The sequence below is a fragment of the Bufo bufo genome, chromosome 1 (assembly GCF_905171765.1).
Source record: "Bufo bufo chromosome 1, aBufBuf1.1, whole genome shotgun sequence".
Taxonomy (NCBI): domain Eukaryota; kingdom Metazoa; phylum Chordata; class Amphibia; order Anura; family Bufonidae; genus Bufo; species Bufo bufo.
Genome location: NC_053389.1, coordinates 220,353,416 through 220,369,249, shown reverse-complemented (window position 1 = coordinate 220,369,249; position 15,834 = coordinate 220,353,416). Strand labels below are relative to the sequence as shown.

Sequence of the window (15,834 nt, the reverse complement as noted above, 5' to 3'; positions counted from 1 at the left end):
ACAGAGACCTCCACACTATACTCCCCACAGAGACCTGCCGCACCTCACATGACTGGTTACTACGGGCAACACGTGCGCTCTCGACATCTTAATTTTCATGGATACAATGGCTCTCATAGCAGATGACCGGACCACGTGACTGACCATATGACAGGTAATATAAGAGGCGGGCCGTCCTCATTACGTGATGCGGGTGACAGTTGCTAACACTGGTCTGAAGAACGTACTCAGCTGGTGGGAGGAACTCAGAGCGGCACATGCGTACTGCGAGTCCTTTAGGCTGCTGCGTTCTGAATTTATATTCAGCCTCCAATCAGAGAGAGAGTTGTGCAAGGCGTCTGGCCACCCTAATTGCCGCGGCCCGGCAAACAATCTTCCAGGGCCCGGTCCTGGGCCGCGGCCCGGCGGTTGTTAACCGCTGCTTTAGACCACCAATGTTCTAGCAGTCAACCACAATCCCCATATTTTGTCAAATTTCTCAGGATTATTTCTAGCCAAATATGTCATTTTTTACATTGGTAAGGCTTCATCTATAAGTTTCATCCAAAGTTGGATTGAGGTGTCTTTCGGGGGCCTCCAATTCAATAGGATAGACTTCCTAGCATAGAACATTAGAAGTCGATATTGTTTTTTTTAGAGTATTTGGTTTGCAATAGATCATCCACAAGTCCTAACAGGCTATTTTCAGGGGAGCATACCGCCGGCAATCCCAGTTTCAAGTTCAAAAACTCATGAATTGCTGACCAGAATGCCGCAATTTTTGGACACTCCCAGATCATGTGCATTAGAGTGCCAGTCGCTCTATTACATCTAGAACATTCAGAACTATTAAGTTGACACGTTCGTTCCAGCCTGATCGGAGTCAAATAGACTCTGTGCAACCACTTCACCTGTATTAAGGGATCCCCAGCACTTATGACTGTACTCCTCCAGTTATACTTGAGCTCTCTTTCATGCCTAGCCTAGGGATATCCTTCTGCCACTTTGCCAAAGCTTTGGTCAGCGGAGAAGCCAATTCGGACATGAGTACTGAGTAGAAGGAGGATACTGGTTTACATTTGTGTGTCGACAATTTTTTCAATCTCTCCATATTCTATCTTGATTCTACCACTACCAAATTGCTCTGCACAGACATGTCTTAATTGAAAATATCTAAACAGGCTATTCCTGGGTAGGCCGAACTCCTCCTTTAACTCAGGAAAGGTTTTAAAAGCTCCTTCGGAGAACAACTGAGTCAAATATTTAATTCTATGTTTTGGCCAAAATTCTAAAATCGGGAAGTGAATCTAGTTCCGGTAATTTTACATTCCTCCACAATGGCAACACAGGGGACCATCCCTCCCCACCTCCCCTATTACCTCAAACCCACACATGTTAGAGGTGAGGTGTTCAACTGGATATTTACCCATTCTGTACAGAAAATTTGTCAGAGCCTCATATGATCCAAGGAGTGCCGCTTCCAGCACCACTGCCGGATTGTTAGCATTCGTCCTTACCCACCAGTTTGCGTACGTCAACTGGACAGCACAGTAATATCTATACATGTCAGGTAGAGTCAAGACACCCCGAGTGTTTGGCGCTTTTAGAGTTTCCCTAGCCAATCTAGGTTTCGTGTTAGTCCAGAGGAATGGAGTCAGTAGTTTGTCAATTGCCACAAAATTAGGTTTCTGTAGGACAACTGGCGCTGCTCTATATACATATAGTAATATGGGTAGAAATATCATTTTAAAAATGTTGATACGTCCTACCAGTGACCGAGGGAGGGTTTCCCATGCCTTCAGTTTTCGGTTGATGTATTCCCTGGTCGGTGAAATATTAAGTGGGATCAATTGATGTATATCTTTATGTATGATAATTCCCAGATATTTACATTGATCCACCACCAGTGGATCTGGAAGAGACCGGTGTCCCCTCCCCTCCGTCTACTAGATACAGCACTGATTTAGCCCAGTTAACACTCATACCAGAAAATCCACCATATTCATTCACTACTTCCAGAAGCGCCTCCAGCGACCCACTTGTGTCTCCCAAATACACTAGCATATCATCTGCGTATAAGGATAACTTCTCAGTTATCCCCGCGATGTTCCAGCCCTCTATACGACTACAACTACTTAAGAGACACGACAGAGGTTCCATCACCAATGCAAATATCAAAGGGGATAAAGGACATCCCTGTCGCGTGTCTCTATGTATGGGGAATGGTTCTGACAAATATCCATTAACTCTGACACGAGCTGTGGGTTTCCGATACAGGAGTCTTAACCACTGCACAAAGTTCCCTGGAAACCCAAATCTTTCCAAGATTTCCCATAGAAAGGTCCATTCTACTGAGTCAAAGGCCTTTTCATTATCTAACGAGGCTATGGCTCTATTGCCTATATTGTCATGCTTAATCTTTAAATTGGTGTAAAGGCGTCTAAGATTAATATTCGTAGATTTCCCTGGCGTAAAGCCAGATTGGTCTGTCCCCACGATAAATAGGATAACCCCCGTCAATCGTAGGGCCAACACCTTGGCCAAAATGTTGGCATCTAAATTTATAAGTGAGATGGGCCAGTATGAACTACATTGATCCGGTGGCATCCCCGCCTTGTAAATCACCACTATTGTAGCCTCAGAGAAAGACGGTGGCAATTCTGAATTCTGCAGGGCATATGTAAACAACCTACTGAATTGTGCACCCATATTCTCGGCGTATAGTTTGTACCACTCGGCAGGAAAGCCGTCCGGACCTGGGGTCTTACTGTATGTAGGGCCATAGCTCCTATTGCTATCTGAATCTCTGCAGCCAATATTGGGGAATCTAGTATCCCTCTATCTTCCCTAGATAGTCTTGTGAGTTTAATCTGATCTAGGTATGTCCTCAAACTGTCAGTCATGGGGGCATGTCTTGATGCATAAAGTTTAGTGTAATAGGATGCAAATTGGGCACAGACCTCCTCAGGTTTAGACACATCCACTCCATGAGAATCTTCACTACACTGCGACCATTTACATTGAGGGGGACACCATAACCAAAGTGGAAAATAAACCGCCTGGTCCCAACAGAGTAAGGCAGAGTAGGGCAGATGAGCGGGAGGTGCCATATTCGATTTCGCGATATTTCGCGAATATTCTATTGAATATTCGTGTTATATTCGTCGAAATCGAATATTCGTAATTATTCCATTTATCGCGAATAATATGCGATTTAATTAATCGCGTATTGCAATTTTTCTTTTGATAGTATAAGGCAACGTTCCTATGACTAATTGACTATGGCTAGGCTAATATGTGTATTTTACGAATATTCTTAATATTGCTCTAACTTCGTCTTTTAGAATATTCGTAATATTCTAAAAGACGAAGTTAGAGCAATATTACGAATATTCTAAAAGACGAAGTTAGAGCAATAATATTCCACTTTGGCATACTGCTCCCCGACAAGCGTCCCCGTCACCATGGGAACTCCTGTGGGTTAGAATATACCATCGGATCTGAGGTTTTACGATCTCAGGGAAAACTCAGATCCGATGGTATTTTCTAACCCACAGGCGTTCCCATGGTGACGGGGACGCTTGTCGGGGTGTTGTATGCTGAAGTTGATTAAATAACGATTTTGTCATGCGCTCGGGCACACGTATTAACCATTACGATTTTTCTGTTGTAATATTAGTGAACTCGAATATTATTACCGAGATTATTGGTTTAGATTAGAATAGGACAAATATTTTAAAATTTAATATACAGCAATATATTCTTTATTTAGAATATTCGTCATATTTGGTCCATCTGAAAACGTGATTCCTTCCAGCTTCAATTCAGTTGCTTGTGGGCCAATGGCTCATTGACCCACAAGCAAGAAGCAGGGAGGAATCATAGATTTTCAGATGAAAAAAAAAACAAAAAAAAAAAAACACGAATATTCGATTTCGCAAATATATGGAACTATATTCGAAATATTTGCGAAATCTCGAAATTGCGATATTCGAGATAAAAATTCGAAATTCGAATATTCGCGCTCAACACTACTTATTAATTCCAGGGCACTGTACATATGAAAGGGCAGACCTATGATTGCTGCTCTAGATGTATCAATGTGACAAGAGTAGGGCTGAAACGATTGCTCAGTTGAATCGAGTAATTCGACACAAAAAAATCCTCGATGCAAATTTTTTGCATCAAGGATTCGTTTGTGTCATGTGACCACGGAGCGGGAGTGAAGCGCTTGCTATTACTTACCGCTCCGTGGTCACCCGCCGGCCTGTACCGCGCTGCACTGGATCCTGACACATTGCAAGGTCATAGTGCACGTAAGCGGAGAAGAAGAGGAAGGAGCTGTGGAGCGGCGCCCCTACAGGAAAGGTAAGTATTTTATTTCACTGGCGCTGAGGACATGGTACTGAAGGGGGGCAGCCGGCAATAGATGGCATGGAGGGGCAGATGGGAGTGGGGGACATGGAGGGGCTGATCTGATGGCACTAGGGGACATGGAGGGGATGATCTGATGAGAGTGGGGGACATGGAGGGGCTGATCTGATGGCACTGGGGGAGTGGGGGACATGGAGGGGCTGATCTGTGGCACTGGGGGACATGGTGGGGCTGATCTGATGGCACTGGGGGACATGGAGGGGCTGATCTGATGGCACTGGGGGAGTGGGGGACATGGAGGGGCCGATCTGATGGCACTGGTGGACATGGAGGGGCCGATCTGATGGCACTGGGGGACATGGAGGGGCCGATCTGGTGGCACTGGGGGACATGGAGGGGCCGATCTGGTGGCACTGGGGGACATGGAGGGGCCGATCTGGTGGCACTGGGGGACATGGAGGGGCCGATCTGGTGGCACTGGGGGACATGGAGGGGCCGATCTGGTGGCACTGGGGAACATGGAGGGGCTGATCTGGTGGCACTGGGGGAGTGGGGGACATGGCGGGGCTGATCTGGTGGCACTGGGGGAGTGGGGGACATGGCAATGGATGGCATGGAGTGGCTGATGGCCCTGGGGGAGTGGAGCTGAAGGCACTGGGGGAACTGATGCACATGGACTGATCGCACAGGGGGAAACGAAGGGTGTTGGGGACTGATGAGTTTTTATAAAGGAAAACAGTCAATTAATTTTTTCTTATCAGATTACTCGATTAATTGTAAAAAATAATCGATAGAATACTCGATTACTGAAATAATCGTTTACTGCAGCCCTAGACAAGAGTACATAACGTGGTGTAAAAGCAGAAATCTGACTGCACCTCTGGATGCAACTGGAGAATAAAGCTTGGTTTATACAGTGGTCCCTCAGGATACAATGGCCTCAGGATACAATAGTGTCAACATATAATGGGCTTTTCTGGCCCATCGTAAGTTGAAACTAGACTCAACATACAATGTTTTAGAATCAGACCTAACCAATAATGACCACTTCTCTGGTAAACTTGCTGTATTAGTTACTAGTTAGCAGCTATACCGGACTGTTATATATAAGGACTTGTTTTATCCGTCTTAGTTATCTGCTTATTTTTCTTAAATCTTCATTTTCTCTTATCTTGGATGACATTTTGGGGCTTTGGAACCGAATACTCAAGTTACAATGGTTTCAACATACAATGGTTGCCCTGGAACCAATTAATATTGTAACTTGAGGGACCAATTGTACGTTGCTAACGCAGTGCATTGTATGCCATGGTTTTCTGCAAGTGTGACAATACACTGCAGTGTTTTTCTGCAATTTCAGAAAACTGAGCCCAGCCTGGAACATAAGACGTGAGGGGACCGCACCATAGTGACTGCAGCTCTAGATATGACTGGAACCTTATACACCATGTAAGAGCACGAAACTGCCGCTCTCGATGTCACTAAAGGCCCTTTTCCACGCGTCAAGAATTGGAACAACTGTCAGGAACAAATGTTGTTTCCTGATAACCGGCCCGTGTTAAGGTGCCCCCAATCACCCAGCTTTTTTGCCAGGTGATTTAATCTTTTATGCAGCACCTAAAATTGTCATATGGAACTGTATGGAGATAAACTATCATAGTAGCAATCATTCACCCCCACACATCATCAATCCCAGAATGGGGCGTTCCTCCCTCAGTCAGCCCCCTTTTTATCAGCAAGTGTAAAATGACCATTAAAGAGGAGTAGAAGATACAGTAAGTACATGGATGTTGTAAAAGCACAGATTTCAAAATGGAAGTTAAGGATAGAGATAGTGATACCTATTATAATTTATTACAGGGCCCCTGTCACTACCCCCCAAACACGTAGGTGACACCGCACTCTTACCTGGCTAAGGATTCTGCCACATTTCTCACCCGTTTTCTCCATCAGGTCAAATATAGGAAAGTTCCAATTGTTAATCTCTCCCATGAGGACCTCAATGTTATCCATAACAAGGGGCTCGGGAGCCAAGAAGGGCTTGTCCTGATAACAAAAAAAGGGCAGTCAGTTTTCAGCTGTAGGTGGACATCAGGAGCCTCATCCTACTACCATACTGTAATGTGGCTCTACTGGAAGGGAAGTCACCATTTGTGCCCTCTCATCTACAACCCAGTAGTTGTTAGCAGTCCCAAATCAGAGACAGTCCCAGTAAATTCGGGCTGTCCTAGGCCTAAAATAGATGGGACTTATGATAAACTGTCCCATAAGCGGGTGTTCCTAGGTGGAGTTGGGGCGTTACAGTGGGCAGTGTTTCAATGCCCTGAATTTACCAACTTAGGGTACTTTCACACTAGCGTTTTTCTTTTCCGGCATAGAGTACCGTCCAAGGGGCTCTATACCGGAAAAGAACTGATCAGGCATATCCCCATGCATTCTGAATGGAGAGTAATCCATTCAGGATGCATCAGGATGTCTTCAGTTCAGTCGTTTTGACTGATCAGGCAAAAGATAAAACCGCAGCATGCTACGGTTTTATCTTCGTCGAAAAAAACTGAAGACTTGCCTGAATGCCGGATCCGGCATTTTTTCCCATAGGAATGTATTAGTGCCGGATCCGGCATTCAAAATACCGGAATTCCGGATCCGTCCTTCCGGCCTGCGCATGCGCAGACCGGTAAAAATTTGAAAAAAATACAAGACAGATCCATCTGTCCACATGACAAGCGGAGAGACGGATCTGTTCTTGCAATGCATTTGTGAGACGGATCCGCATCCGGATCCATCTCACAAATGCGTTCAGTCACACCCAGATCGGCGGATCCGGCGGGCAGTTCCGACGACGGAACTGCACTGCCGCAAGTGTGAAAGTAGCCTTAAACGTTGGTAAGTATGCAATCCCGATTCCAAAAAGTTGGGTTGCAGTGTAAAATGTAAATAAAAACAGGATGCAAATCTCAGACACATATTTTATTCACAGTAGATCATAGAACACATCTGATGTTGAAAGTGAGACATTTTACCATTTCATGAAAAAAAAATTAACTCATTTAGAACTTGATGGCAGCAATGCATCTTAAAAAAGTTGGGACAGTGCCACGTCTACTGTCGTGTGGCATCTGCTCTTAACAACAGTCCGTAAACATCTGGGAAGTGAGGAGACCAATTGGTGGCGTTTTGGGAGACGAATGTCCTGTTCTTGTATCGTTCTAGTTGCTCAATAGTCCTGGATCTTTGTTTTCCAGATTTTTCATTTTATGATGCGCCAAATGTTTTCTATTGGGGAAAGGTCTGGACTTCAGGAGGCCAGTTCAGCCCACGGACTCTTCTTCTGCAAAGCCATGCTGTTGTGCTGGAAGCAGTATGTGGTTTAGCATTGTCTTGCTGAAATATGCAAGGCCTTCTCTGGATGGGAGCCTATGTTGTAAAATCTCCATACACTGTTCAGCATTGATAGTGCCTTTCCAGATGTGTAAACTGTCCTCTCCATAGGCACTAATGCAACGCCATACCATCAGAGATACAGTCCATTTTAAATGAGCTTTGGACAAGAGAAGACGGAGACGTTTCTGGATCATGTTGACATATGACTTCTTTTACCTGTGAACAGTTAGGCCGGACAAGAAGCGCAGCGGTAAGGGGAGGCCTCTCATGAAGAGGGTTTTGGGTGTGAAGGGACAGGTGAGGCAGGGGTTAAGGTAGAGAGGCAGGGATTGAGGAAAGGGCGCGTGTCGCCATGTAAATGGGGGGGGGGGTGGTTAGCGGTCAATGCGGAGGAGGAGGCGGGGTCAGGTGCAGTCGGCCAGGGGGAAGCGAACGGACAGGCAGGATAATGGCGGCGCGGTCTTTATCTGTGGAGGAGCTGTTGGAGTGGCTGCGCAGGGAGGCGGAGGTGCGGGGGCCTGGCTGGTTGCAGGAGCAGGTTGGTGCGTGTGTTATGGCGCCTGCTCCTGTGGCTACCCACAGGGGCCTGATGAGATACACCCAAAATTATTAAAAGAGCTTAGTGGTGAGCTGGCTAAACCGTTAACAGATTTATTTAACCAATCATTAGTAACAGGAGTCGTCCCGGAAGATTGGAAATTGGCAAATGTCGTGCCCATTCACAAGAAAGGTAGTAGGGAGGAATCGAGCAACTATAGACCAGTGAGTCTGACATCAATAGTAGGCAAATTAATGGAAACCCTATTAAAGGATAGGATTGTGGAACATCTAAAATCCCATGGATTGCAAGATGAAAAACAACATGGGTTTACTTCAGGGAGATCATGTCAAACAAATCTTATAGATTTTTTTGACTGGGTGAATAAAATAATAGACGGTGGAGGTGCAGTAGACATCGCATATCTAGATTTTAGTAAGGCTTTTGACACTGTCCCACATAGAAGACTTATCAATAAACTGCAGTCATTGAGCATGGACTCCCATATTGTTGAGTGGATTAGTGACAGACAACAGAGGGTTGTAGTCAATGGAGAACATTCAAAACAAGGTCATGTTACCAGTGGGGTTCCACAGGGATCTGTACTGGGACCGATTTTGTTTAATATCTTCATAAGTGATATTGCAAAAGGCCTCGATGGTAAGGTTTGTCTTTTTGCTGATGACACAAAGATATGTAACAGGGTTGATGTTCCTGGAGGGAAACGCCAAATGGAAAAGGATTTAGGAAAACTAGAAGAATGGTCAGAACTCTGGAAACTGAAATTTAATGTGGATAAGTGCAAGATAATGCACCTGGGGTGTAAAAACCCAAGGGCAGAATATAGAATATTTGACACAGTCCTGACCTCAGTATCTGAGGAAAGGGATTTAGGAGTAATTATTTCAGAAGACTTAAAGGTGGGAAGACAATGTAATAGAGCAGCACGAAATGCCAGCAGAATGCTTGGATGTATAGGGAGAGGTATAAGCAGTAGAAAGAGTGAAGTGCTTATGCCGCTGTACAGAACACTGGTGAGACCTCACTTGGAGTATTGTGCGCAGTACTGGAGGCCATATCTCCAGAAGGATATAGATACTCTAGAGAGAGTTCAGAGAAGAGCTACTAAACTAGTACATGGATTGCAGGATAAAACTTACCAGGAAAGGTTAAAGGACCTTAATATGTATAGCTTGGAAGAAAGAAGAGACAGAGGGGATATGATAGAAACTTTTAAATACATAAAGGGAATCAACTCGGTAAAGGAGGAGAGCATATTTAAAAGAAGAAAAACTACCACAAGAGGACACAGTTTTAAATTAGAGGGGCAAAGGTTTAAAAGTAATATAAGGAAGTATTACTTTACTGAGAGAGTAGTGGATGCATGGAATAGCCTTCCTGCAGAAGTGGTAGCTGCAAATACAGTGAAGGGGTTTAAGCATGCATGGGATAGGCAAAGGGCCATCCTTCATATAAGATAAGGGCCGGGGGCTATCCATAGTATTCAGTATATTGGGCAGACTAGATGGGCCAAATGGTTCTTATCTGCCGACACATTCTATGTTTCTATGTTACCCCCACTGAACGGGCTGTCCGGCCGCGGCGGGGTATCCCACCGGCGCGCCTGAGCCCTGAATGCACCCCCAGGGTCCGGCGCCGAGTAGGGACCCCTTCAAGGGACCCTCCTCGGCGGAGGGGGCCTGCTCAGCCTTCAGCAGGGCTCTCTCGTCGCGGGAGGAATCCCACTACACGGCGGGGCCCAGAGCAGAGCGGGACGCCCCTTCCCCCGCACTCTGCAGCTAGTCTTGAGGACGCAGGACCAGGAACGGTGGATCGGCCCAGTCCATGCTGTAGCGGGCGGTCTACTCAGCTGTGTGATGAGATCCAGGTGCCTCGGGTTGCACAGAGTGGGGGAGAAGAGCTGTGCAGGCTCAGAGAAGTTCCGTGCAGAGCGGAAGCCGTGTCGTCGTGCCAGAGGCCTGCCAGCATCATCCAGAGGGCCGTGCAAGTCGTCCGGGAGGAGTTACCGTCGACGTCCAGGAGCAACGCCGAAGGAGAGTCTGTGCAGCGGGAGTCAGGATCAGCGGCAGCGGGATTCACAGCGCCCGTGGTGCCTGGTGAGACTACTTGGAGTCCCTTGTTAGCGCAGGGCTTCCCGGTGGGAAGTGCTGGGGGGGGGGGGGGGGGTGGCCATGGGTGAGTTAGGAAAAGGGTTGGGGCAGTTTTTGGGGGGATTGGTGGGTTGGTTGTCTAGTTTGGGGTCAGCAGGAGGGTCGCTATTGCCGGCGTGGGGGGTGTTGCCAGGACCGGTAGCCAGGTCGTGTGGAGGGTCGGTGTCGGTGGAGACTCAGGTAGGGGGGGAGGAAGAGGGGCAGAGGCTGGATGACAGAGCGCGTGGGGAAGTGTATGTGTGCTTTGGGGGCCCATTTGAAGCAGGAGGTAAAAGAGAAGATCTGGAAAGGGGAATATGTGGAAATATTTTCCCTGCTTCCCTTGGAACGGTTTAATTTGGATAGGGGTAAGAAGGACGAGGGGAAAAAGGAGGAGGAGGAGGAGAAGCGGCGGCATAGGTTGATTCCCCGTACATTTGCTAATTGGCTGCAAGCATTTGCCATATTAGCAAGTGTCATTGGGGAAAGGTCCCCACAATGTTGTTCGGCGTTGTTCTGTTACCAAGATGCCATAGGGGAGGCGTATCGGGTATATGGCGGTGTGGGATGGCTCCGCTATGACGAGCAGTTCCGGCAGCGTAAGGCGGTTAGGTCTGATATACGGTGGGACCATAAGGATATCGGGTTATGGTTGAAGGTAACGGTACCGCCTAGGGACGGGCAATCCTTTCGGGGTGAGCCCGGGGGGTCTCCTCCGGGAGCACTGGCGGCAGCGTCAGCAAAATGGTTGTGTTTCCTCTTTAATGACGGAAGCTGCAGATTCGGTGCTAAGTGCAAATTCAAGCACGAATGCACAGCGTGTGGGGGGTCCCATGGAGCTAGCCGTTGCTTTAAGGGGGGAAGACAGAGGGGGGGTGATGGTGTTGGAAAAGGGTCGGACACGGGTGCGGGTGGAAAAGATGCAGGAGTTTCTAGATAGGTATCCGGACCGGGCGGCGGCCAAGTTGTTGGGGGATGGTTTTAGGTTTGGTTTTCGCATTCCTTCGGTGGTAACGGCGGGGCCTATGGTCAGTGGCGTATCTAAGTTATGGCAGCCATGGCTAGTGCCATAGGCGCCAAGCGGGGGGGGGGGCGACCAGGGCCGATCCTACACGGGGTGCAGTGGGTGCCCGGGCCCCGCACCCCAGCGCTGCGGCCCTGGTGACAAGTGGGGGCGGCCGCGGCCGGCGGCAGGGCAGAGCAGGAGATGAGCGCCTCCATTGCGGAAGCGCTCATCTCCATAGTCATCTGTATTGCCGTCCTCAGGACGGCAATACAGATGCCTGTCTGTGCTGCGGCAGAGGAGGGAGAGGTGTGTCCCCTCCTGTTCCTCTGATAGGCTGCCGGCTTAGTGCTGGCAGCCTATCAGAGGCCGGTGATGGCGCGATGACGTCATCGCGTCGCCTGAGCCGTATAGCGAGGGACACACAGACGGAAGAGGGGGCCTGCATCGCATCGCATTGCTGGAGGTAAGTATAAGTGTATTATTTTTTTTTATTTTTTTATATAGGTACAATACTGGGCTGGCACATGATAAGGGGGGCTACTGGGCTGGCACATAAGGGGGGCTACTGGGCTGGCACATAAGGGGGGACTACTGGGCTGGGCTGGCACATGATAAGGGGGGCTACTGGGCTGGCACATGATAAGGGGGGACTACTGGGCTGGCACATGATAAGGGGGGACTACTGGGCTGGCACATGATAAGGGGGGCTACTGGCACATGATATGGGGGGCTACTGGCACATGATATGGGGGCACTCTGGCTACTGGCACATGATATGGGGGCACTCTGGCTACTGGCACATGATATGGGGGCACTCTGGCTACTGACACATGATATGGGGGGGCTCTGGCTACTGACACATGATATGGGGGGGCTCTGGCTACTGGCACATGATGGTGGGGGGGGGCTCTGGCTACTGGCACATGATATGGGGGGGGCTCTGGCTACTGGCACATGATAAGGGGGGCTACTGGCACATGATAAGGGGGGCTACTGGCACATGATAAGGGGGGCTACCGGCTACTGGCACATGATAAGGGGGCTACTGGCACATGATAAGGGGGGCTACTGGCACATGATAAGGAGGGCTACTGGCACATAGGGGGGCTACTGGCACATAAGGGGGGCTACTGGCACATGATATGGGGGGGCTCTGGCTACTGGCATATGATATGGGGGGCTCTGGCTACTGGCACATGATAAGGGGGGACTACTGGGCTGGCACATGATAAGGGGGGACTACTGGGCTGGCACATGATAAGGGGGGCTACTGGCACATGATATGGGGGGCTACTGGCACATGATATGGGGGCACTCTGGCTACTGGCACATGATATGGGGGCACTCTGGCTACTGACACATGATATGGGGGGGCTCTGGCTACTGACACATGATATGGGGGGGCTCTGGCTACTGGCACATGATGGTGGGGGGGGGCTCTGGCTACTGGCACATGATATGGGGGGGGGCTCTGGCTACTGGCACATGATATGGGGGGCTACTGGCACATGATAAGGGGGGCTACTGGCACATGATAAGGGGGGCTACTGGCACATGATAAGGGGGGCTACTGGCACATGATAAGGGGGCTACTGGCACATGATAAGGGGGGCTACTGGCACATGATAAGGAGGGCTACTGGCACATAGGGGGGCTACTGGCACATAAGGGGGGCTACTGGCACATGATATGGGGGGGCTCTGGCTACTGGCATATGATATGGGGGGCTCTGGCTACTGGCACATGATGGTGGGGGGGCTCTTATTACTGGCACATGATTGGGGGCATCTATGGGGGCACATCTTACTGCAGATTATTGGGGGGCACTATAGGGGCATCTACTGAGGCTAAAAAAGAAGATATTTTATATGGGGGCTCTGTATAGGGGCATTTTATACTGGGACACATTATGGTGGGTACTATGGGGAAGGGGGGGCACTATGGGGGTCATCTACGGGGGCACTGAGAAGGGGTATTTTATATTGGCACATTATGGGAACATTAGCTCAACTGGGGGCATTACAAATGTTTTGCATATTATAAGGAGAATTATTACTACTGGGGGGGCATTATGGTGGGCTTTATTACTCCCCCATGGTATGACCCCCTAGTAGCAGCACCAGCCTTTCCCTGCTCTGCTATCCCTCTGCCCTTTCTCCAAATCCTTATTATGAAATCTTTCTCATTAGGTTAAAGCACAACATCAGCTCCGCCGAGTCCCCGGCCAAAGTGTTGAAGTGGCGTCCGAGATCCCCAAGGGCCAAGTCAAGTAACTGTAAGTTTTTATGGGGGTTCTACAAAAGAGCTATCGTGTTTTTTTTTTTGTTAAGGTTATCTGAAAGATGGGTTTAAAATATTTTGACAGGGGCGCAGTTTCAGTGCTTGCCATAGGCGCCATTTTCACTAGATACGCCTCTGCCTATGGTTCATAAGAATCTTAGGTCCGCGCTTGATCATGCGGAGGTGGTGACTGAGAAATTAAAAAGGAGGTAGAATTGGGGCGGATGGCTGGCCCATTCAGGGCGCCACCGCTTCCGAACCTTAAAGTGTCTCCACTGGGGGTGGTCCCAAAAAAAGAGCCAAACAAGTTTCGGCTCATTCATCATTTGTCTTACCCGAAAGGGGCGTCGGTCAATGATGGTATAGATCCCGAGCTTTGTTCGGTAGTATATACGTCATTTGATGCGGCTGTTAGGTGGGTAAGACAGTGTGGGCGGGGGGCGTTGTTGGCAAAAGTTGATGTTGAAGCGGCTTTTCGTCTGCTTCCGGTTCACGTTGAGAGCATGGGTTTGTTGGGGTGTTGTTGGGAGGGGGAGTATTTTGTGGATAGGTGTTTACCTATGGGGTGCTCCCTCTCGTGTGCGTATTTTGAGACTTTTAGCTCATTTTTGGAGTGGGTGGTGGTGGAAGTTTCGGGTTGTTCATCGGTTATTCATTATTTGGACGATTTTTTGTGTTTGGGGCCGGCGAATTCTTGTGTCAGTTCGTTGTTGTTGCACACGGTGCAGTCGGTTTTTGCGCGTTTTGGGGTGCCGTTAGCGAGGGAAAAGACGTTGGGTCCAGTGACAGAATTGTGTTTCCTGGGGATCGTCATAGACACGGAGAGGATAGAGTGTAGGCTTCCAGAGGACAAGTTGCTGAATTTGCGGCAGGAAATTGATAAGGCCATAGTGCGGGAGAAGATTAGGTTGAGGGATCTACAGTCGTTGTTAGGGAAGCTTAATTTCGCATGTCAGATCATGCCGATGGGTAGAATTTTCTGTAGAAGGTTGACTGCCGCTACATCAGGTGTGTCTGCGCCTTATCACTTCATGAGGTTGTGGAAAGAGTTAAAAGGGGATTTAAGGGTTTGGGCGGAATTTTTGGGGCAGTATAATGGGCGGACATTACTCATGGGGGAGGTTTGTGATACTGCGGATTTTGAGTTATATACAGATGCGTCGGGGGGAGTGGGTTTTGTCGGGGGGAGCGCTTATTGTCAAGGGCAATGGTGTGCGGGCGGGTGGCCGGAGTCGTGGGTAGTACGGGGTTGGGTGAAGAATATTGCATTGTTAGAGTTGTTTCCCATTGTCATGGCGGTTGTGTTGTGGGGGGAAAGATTTGAGAATAGGAGGGTGCATTTTCATTGTGATAATTTGGGGGTAGTCCAGGCTATCAACAGTTTATCGGCATCTTCCCCTCTGGTGGTTAGGCTTTTGCAGTTTTTGATATTGCGGTGCTTGTCGATTAACGTGTGGTTGGTGGCAGAGCATGTCGCGGGAGTGTCTAATTCTGTGGCGGATTCTCTTTCTCGTTCACAGTGGGATCGGTTCCGGCTTCTAGCGCCAGAAACTGAGTTGGAGGGTCTGGAGTGTCCGTCATGGCTGTGGGGGATCTTGGAGGAGAGGTGATGGGGTTGCTGAGGGATTCACTGAGTCCTGGTACGTGGAGGGAGTATGGTAAGGCGTGGGAAATCTGGGAGAGGTGGATCGGTAACTGGGGAGCAGGTTTGGATGATGGGGGTGTTAAGTTGGTGATGTTGTTGGGGCATTTAAAAAGTGAGGGCTGGTCGGTGTCTAGAGTGAATCGTTTGATTGCAGGTGTGGCGTTTGGGTTCAGGCTGCGGGGACCGGTGGATCTGATAAAAGGTTTTTTAGTACAGCAGGTTTTAAAAGGTTGGCGAAAGGGGGCAGGTAAGGTGACAGATTGGAGGAGGCCGGTGTCTTTTGAGTTATTGGTACAGATGGGTGAGAAGTTGAGCGTTGTTTGTAGCTCGGGATGGGAGATAGGGTTGTCTAGAGCGGCATTTGCGTTAGCGTTCTTTGGGGCTTTCAGATTGGGGGCATTGGTGAGTAGCAGTGTCAACCGTGCGGAGGGGTTGAGGAGTTATGATGTGGAGTTTGGCGAGGATAGGGTTGTGGTTC

At 48.7% G+C, this 15,834-nt stretch overlaps 1 protein-coding gene across 6 annotated transcripts in view; it reads right to left on the bottom strand.

The window, feature by feature from the left end:
• PDE3A (phosphodiesterase 3A) overlaps positions 1-15,834 on the bottom strand; it is a 327,345-nt gene that overhangs the window by 32,760 nt on the left and 278,751 nt on the right. For all 6 annotated transcript variants that reach the window (XM_040435459.1, XM_040435462.1, XM_040435455.1 and 3 more), the window contains one exon: positions 6,262-6,399. In XM_040435459.1, coding sequence (XP_040291393.1) covers positions 6,262-6,399 — 138 coding nt within the window. The remainder of the gene's footprint in view (positions 1-6,261; positions 6,400-15,834) is intronic.